The 7500-nt window shown below is 39.3% G+C and overlaps 1 protein-coding gene across 1 annotated transcript in view; it reads left to right on the top strand.

The window, feature by feature from the left end:
- Window positions 1–7093, top strand: part of LOC138056521 (sodium/mannose cotransporter SLC5A10-like) — a 25306-nt gene extending 18213 nt beyond the window's left edge. The window contains exons 10-14 of the mRNA XM_068902336.1: window positions 1470–1614; window positions 3012–3099; window positions 3640–3888; window positions 4289–4501; window positions 5529–7093. Of these exons, the coding sequence (XP_068758437.1) occupies window positions 1470–1614; window positions 3012–3099; window positions 3640–3888; window positions 4289–4501; window positions 5529–5782 (949 nt within the window). The 3' untranslated portion in view covers window positions 5783–7093. The remainder of the gene's footprint in view (window positions 1–1469; window positions 1615–3011; window positions 3100–3639; window positions 3889–4288; window positions 4502–5528) is intronic.
- Window positions 7094–7500: the final 407 nt, after the last annotated feature.

The following is a 7500-nucleotide window of genomic DNA, read 5'->3' as shown; positions in this document are numbered from 1 at the left end:
TACTCTGTCTAAGGCCAGACGATTTTACTCGTCAATGGGGAACCCTTGGAAGTCAATGTGTTAACAGCATATCCACACTTGAGTCATGACACGTCTATGTCAAACAGCAAAGGAGTACCAAATGTAAAACACAGTAGCAGGGCTCATTGAACTAGGGTTTTTATTTGACGACAATGTAGTTGAGCATCAGGCTTTTGTGTGGGAGATTGCAGGTTTTAAACCCTGTTCGCACCATCACTCAAGGTCTTAAAATAACTGAGCAGAAAGTGATGCCTTTGTAATTTCATCTGCAAATGGTGTTCTCAGATGTACATGTATTAAGGACTATTATTATATGACTAGCTCCGTGAGCGGGCAAGATGAACCAAATCGCGCGCTCTGATTGGCTACCCGAGCGGGCAAGATGGAGCGATACTGCCTGCTCGGGATTTCTCGCTTGGTCCCGCAAGACCAAAGATCATTTTTTGGTGTTTTAAGTCATACAATAAATCCTTTATTGACCAAACTTGTTTGGTCAAGATGGCTGGATATTGGCCTCGTTCTTTTTTTGCGTGTTTATTGACCTCGACTTCGTCTCGGTCCATAAAAACGCAAAAAAATAACTTGGCCAATATCCAGCCATCTTGACCTCACGCTTGGTCAATAACCCATACTTAATTGCAGGTCTTTCACAACCCTTCCTGTTAATGAACTGTGTGGGATGTCAAAAAAACCCATACACTAGTACTGTTCGTGAAGAGTTGGGGGGGGGGGGGGGGTAACCCTTGGTGTTGTGGTCTGTCCTCCTGTCACATTTTGTGTGTAGGTAAGGTGGGTGGATGAGATCAAAATTAGGCAGGCTGATCTCAACTCAGCGAAATAATTTTGTAAACTGCTATGATACTGTTACTTTGTGATAAATGCAGTATGTAAAAAAAATCCAAAAAAATCCATTACTCCTGAAAGCAATAATTATTGTTTAATGTCACTCTTGTTCATGCTGACCTTGTGAGTGCTAATTTTCCTGGTGTCAGGTGGGAGCTAGCACAGTTCAAGCCACCCGGCAAGCTGAGCCCCTCCAAAACTCAGCAGAGAACGAAAAAGAAGAGCTCTGCAGAAATTGTCTCAAGTCTTTTAAGTCGCCACAGCCCAAGTTTCTGGGCCAGTCACTCCGGTCAAACCAGTTTAGGCAGTGCATGCATCATATTTTTGACAAGGCGAAGGTCAAAATCAAGCCTTCAGTCCAAAAATCTATATGGTATCTTGAAGTGCGATCAAGACTTGGCCTGGGTTTGAGACTGTCTCCAAGTAACGGCTTGCGCATACTCAAAATAAAGACTTCAGTAACACAATTTCTGCAGTCCTTTTTTCTTGTTGAGTTAAGAAAGGCTCTGCTGGCACAGTGAGTTCAAGAATGCATGCATGAATGTAAACTTTTATGATTATGCTCATAAAGTTTTAATCATTCTCTTTCTTTTATTTTTTATCAGGTTGGTTCTCAACGTGCTTCCAGTGGGATTAGTAGGTTTAATGATGGCTGTCATGATGGCAGCTCTTATGTCTTCACTTTCCTCAGCATTCAACAGCAGTTCGACTATTTTCACCGTTGATGTTTGGCTGCGCTTCAGACCACACGTATGTAAATTTACAAACCCTCCTACTTTTCTTCCTTTTGACCAACTGCTTGTAATGTGCTTTATCACACATAACATGAGAATTTCAGTCAATAGACCCATATCACTCAATGTCCAAACAAAAGATTTTGCCCGTCGAACCTCTCATTCAATGTGAGGCTGGATGGGCAAAGACAATGCAAAGACAAAGCCTTTATTCCCCACGGACTCCAAAATGGCCGCCGAGTGATAAAGGTGAATAAAGCTCATTTGTTGAAATCTATATTCTATATGCTTTATTTTCACATGTGAAAAAAGCCTATACAGCCAATCAGAATGGCATACAGCTCTTTCACGTGTTGAAGTATAACCAATCAACGATATCAGAAAGGCCTTTCCAAGCCACTCGTGCATCTTGTGCAAATCGTACTTTGTGATTGAATCAGACAGTCACTAAATGAGACTTTATGCTATTTGTTGATATCATACTTAGATTGAAAAAAAAACTTTTGTAAGTGCATTTTTCTGTGCATTTTTCGATGTACATGTGCTGCAATATTTTCCATTGCTATTAAATTTGCATTTGGTTCCATTGTTAGTGAGTTTTTGTTTTGAATTAATTTTGCAATTCAGAAAACTATTTCAATGAAAATTGTGGTCTTATGTGTAATAAACAGCTCACGACATAGAAAGTGCTTTGTATGGGGTTTTATTCACTCGTTTTTTGTGTCAAAAACCCTCACTCGCTCATACCTTGCTCGTTCGGGTTTTTGACACAAACAACTTGTGAATAAAACCCTGTACACTGCGCTGTCTATGACGTATTAAAACAATATTTACAGTACTTCAATCACAGGGTTCTCAATTATACAACCCTATGCCTAACCCTTTCCTGTTGGTTAAGCTAGCTTCTCTCTAAGTGCTCCACATGGGATTGTGGAAACATTAATGATAGCTTCTTTTCACTATTCATTAACCCATCGACTCCCAGAGGTTCCCCATTGACAACTCTGGCCGCTTTCGGCCGGTTTGGATGTCAATGTGTTAAACAGTAAATTGACACTGGTCACGAAAAACAGGATTTAAAATAAAATACGAGATAAGTGCTATATCACCATGGCTGCTGCTTAATGGTCGCCCAGTCGCCTGATGCGCCTTATTTGCGAGCCCGGGCGACCAAAGTTCTGAACAAGTAGCCCGAACGGGCACCTTACTTGATTCATCCTCACTTTCTTGTAAATATGATCCCAGCTCAATAAATTAATTGAGGGCTCTTGAAAAAATGACTCGGGCTGCTAACTTTTAATGTTGGAAGCCCGAAGGGCTCCTGGAAAATTTTCTTAGGCAGCAGCCTTGAATTCACGCAAAATTTCAAAAACCACAAGAAATGTCATTTTTGTATTGTTTATGATTCTCCAGGCAAGGGAACGTGAGCAGCTCATTGTTGGCCGTGTAGTTGTCGTACTTCTTGTTGCTGTCAGCATATGTTGGTTGCCAATTATCCAAGGTAATATATGTGAAGATAACTCTTTATCCACTCACCCCCTCTCCCCCCCCCCCCCCCTTTTCAAAGGTTTGCAGTGGACAATTAAGTAGAACTTTGGGTTGAATAACCAACTGCTCAAAAGGGAAAGCAGACAACCTCGCACTGTGACCTTTTAATGCTAAAAGCCTGTGAGGGCATTTTGCGGAAGGTTACCTCGAAATAAACACAACAGCATTCAGAAACACAACTGCAAGGAGGCTGAACCAATGGGCTACAATGTACTTTCAAAGCATGGAACCCAAGCTGAATTTGTGATTGATAACTGAAGACAAAGTCCATTGGTTTGTGAGAGCTTGACTTAAACTGAAAGCTTGGCACCCTACCCATCCAGCTGTGTTGCTAGTCATTAGTCCTAAAAGAGTGTAACCTTGTTGTAATCTGTGTTCTGCTGTTGCATGGCATAGTACAAAATTTAATGTTGTAAAGGTCCTTTAATCTGCCAAAGTGCTGTAAATTTGCTACATAATCAATGACAATCTGTCTGTTTGTTTGTTTTCTCAGGCTCTGCTGGAACACAGCTGTTTGTTTACATCCAAACCATCCAATCATATCTTGCTCCACCAATTACCATGGTCTTTGGGTTGGGTATTCTTTGGACTGGACTGACAGCCGCTGGTGCCTTGTCAGGACTCCTTATCGGTTTCGTCCTTGGAATGGCCAAATTCATTGTTGGCAATGTTTACGATTCTCCGAAGTGTGGTGAAGTGGATACTCGCCCGGGATTTGCCAAAATGCACTTCATGTTCTATGGTAAGGACTTGCTTAATAACTATGAGTCTCAAGGTTATACATACCTGAGCGCAAATACTCAGCTAATATCAAATCAAATGGAATGGTTTCCTTCCTTTTGGAAAAAAAGGGGATAACACGAACTTTTGCAGCTTCTCATTCTTCTCGAACCCGATTATTTACCTGCAGCACTTTAGCTGCTTTCATTTTTTTGGAACAGTACTTGAATTCAGAAGTTTTCAAATTTAAATAAAGTAATGGTGCGTTTGGATCTTATTAATATTTTAATTTTTGTTTATATAGCTTCACGTTTAAGTGGACTATTTAATCTAAATGTGGATACTAATGTTAGACGCTCAAATGTGCATGCATTTTACTTGCATAAAGCTCACCATGGCTATGATGCTTGTTCATTTCACAGCAATCATAATTTTCGCTGTCAGTGGATTAGTGATGGTTGTTGTGAGCTTCTTCACAAAGAAAGTACCTCTTGATGAGCTTGGTGGTCTCACTTGGAGCACAATTGGCAAGCCACCCATTTCTCATGGAGCCATTGGCGAAGTTGACATTGATGAAGTGAAGGCTGAAAATGGAACTGTTCACCATGAGGCCATTGAACTGCTGGAAAAGAAAGGTAAAATTATTTAATATGATCAATAATGCATGCCTTAAATTTTGATTGGCTTTTCCCCTATGATCTATTCTAGGACAGACGCATACATGACTAGCTGATGTCACCATCAAAAACATTTAATTCTTTTTTTATATATAAAACAAATAGATTCCATGTTTTCATTTGTTTGTTCAGTAATAGATCACAAATGGCGTCAAAATGTGGTAAGAACATCAGTGACACACTCGGCTATCGCCTCATGTGCCACTTTTTTGCTCTTACCACATTTTGACATCATCTGTGATCTATTCCTGAACAGGCGCACGGCAAGTTACATGGAATCTATTTGTTAAATAGATTATAGCAAAGATCCTATGATTGTTTGTACATAGCCATATTTAAATGTACTATGTGTACATGTAGAGCTTAAGGCACTGAAGACAAAAACAGAAAGAAACAATTCAGTTAATGAGAAATCTCTCTGGAAGCTGGCTTGCAATTGATGATCTTTGCAGAGGTGAATGGAATGAAAACTATGTTGTTGTGACTGGGTACTTGAATCCAAAACATCGGAAACAGATTCTGCTTGTGAAAGTGCAAAAATTAAAGGGTGACCACCACACCATAATCACAATTAATTTTGTTATCAACAATCCTCTATTCATGACTTCAACAAGGTTGGAAGCAGGGAAGGGGGAATCCTTAGCAACAAAACCCTGCAAGTGGGCCCAACCAAAGGCACCGGCGCACTAAAATCATTCAGCATGAAATAACCAACCAGACGTTAACATGTAGCAAGAATTGAAGGAAAGAGAATGGAAAAGGTTTAAATAGAGTAGGCACAATGACACCTTGTCAACAGGCCAGCAAACGATCAAAACGCAGTCATAACAATCTTCATAGAAACTCCAGGTTTGCTCCTTTGCAACTTGAGGGGGACAAAGCCAACTTGCACTGTCTTAATTTGATTTTAACCTTGGTTAACTGTGATTTAGCCACATTTAAAGTTCTTTTGACTGTTAGCTAAATGTCACTCAACTCATTACAGGTGCACTAGGGCCACCCACTCACATGGAAACTTCTTTGGATGGCAACGAAGCCACTAAAGCAGTCGAAAAACAATACAAACCTGATGATGCAGTGAAAGAGGAATCTAACGCACTCCATCTGGCAACACACGATAAAGTGAAGCTTACCGTTGTGCAATTTGAACACGAAGATCCTGTGTTGAAGTGGTTCTTACGTGTAATGAGTGTCTTGCTGATTGTTTGTTTGGCCTTCCTGTGGATCTACTATCGTTAAGGGTGCACCTTGGCAGTAATGTCATCAGTGATTCATATCCTCTGTAGTATAAAGTACTGCGTCAAACTTGATTCTGAAACAATGTACGTAAGCAACCGACAAGAAGTGTATCTGACAGCATTTATCTCCAAACTCTTGCTATTTTTAGCGGAAACTTGATTCTGTTGAATTCTCAGTACCATGTACAATGTATCTTGTTTCTGGCCTTTGTAATCCCTTGAACAAAATTGTAAGAATGGTCCAGTTGTAGTAAGATTTGTATAGCCAACTTAGGTATGAGTATTTCCAGGAGGTTAGCGTGACAGAAAACTTTGTCAAAACTCAGACTTGGGGTACTTAGCATGCACTCTTGCTGTCAGAGGTTCCACTCCTCATAGCATAGTCAAGAAGACACGAAAGGAGAACAGCACTCAATTCTTTTTTTTTTTTCGCGATATAGCTGTACTGTGAATGAACCTTTAGCTCCCAGGGTACTATACCATGTCTTATGTTTATCACATCTTGTTCTTGTTTTTTTTTTAATAGATCAAAAAGACAAAAACATGTTAGCATGTTAGAAGATTTTGACAAAATTGTTTCTCTCCTAATTTTGGTGAAGTGATAAGACTATAGCTAGGGCAAACAATTGGGATTTTACGAACAGATAATATTCTTAGAATTATTAGTGTCTTAGCTTCACAGCAATAATAGGGTACCGTTTTGGGAGGACACTCTGCAGAAGAAGTGCTTTCCTTGAGAGGAGAATGGAAATTCTGTACACAATGAAATAACCTCTCAGAGAAAGGACGACAACCAACAAATTGGTTTAACCTAATTGTGGTGTTCCTGAATTTTTAACGTTTTGTTTTTTAATAATTATTGTGTTTAATTGAATAAACAGCACAATTTTACTAAATGTAAAGCCTCAGTGGGTCTGTGTGTGAAAAATGACCTGAGGCTTTCTAATAGAACTGGTACATGTATTCTACAAAAAAACAAGACAGCTACACATTCCTTAGTGGTTCACCCATTGCTAAGAAAAATCCTGGATCCGCCCCTACGCGATCACAGAATCTGAGCCGGCACCCACTTTGAACCCAAGGTAATAAATTAAGCACTCGTAAATAATAATAATTGTGTTCAAAGTCAGTGTTATTTATATAGGGCACATAGTGTTCACTCAGAATTTGTTTAAAGTTTTTGCATGGTGTAAACTTTATTATATATAATCAAATTTAGTATAGTCACTGTGATGACATGACGTAACCCACAGGATGGTATGAGAGAAGATTAGAAGTTTGATTGAAAAGTGATTAAACTGATACTGTCTAATTTGTCTTTGTCATTCACTGATTCAGTCTTGGTAATCGTTTGTTTAAAGCCCAAAAAATCAGCTGACATACACAGATGCTTTAACTTGTGTCTGATTCCTCTCTTTTGTTCAATGAAAAATAGCAAAAAAGTTAGCTTATGTAATTCTTGCTTATGCTTGTGTTTTTAATTGGAAACCCTCCCTTACAGTCACTCAAAATGCAGAATGACTTTAAATAATTATGACATAATGACATCCTTATTGGTGGTTTTCATGTTACACCATTGACTCTGAAGATGACTTCTGCTCAGGTAGGCAGTCATTGTCTGGCGTTTCTAAAACGAGGGTAAGGGTAAGGATATCAATACAAAAAGTATCCTAAACATGCATAAAAGCTAACCTTAGGCCCAATTAGGCCTAAACAAAA

This window comes from Montipora capricornis, chromosome 7 (assembly GCF_036669925.1).
Source record: "Montipora capricornis isolate CH-2021 chromosome 7, ASM3666992v2, whole genome shotgun sequence".
Lineage (NCBI taxonomy): Eukaryota > Metazoa > Cnidaria > Anthozoa > Scleractinia > Acroporidae > Montipora > Montipora capricornis.
The sequence above is the reverse complement of the archived record's forward strand: the minus strand, read 5'-3'. Positions and strand labels throughout refer to the sequence as shown.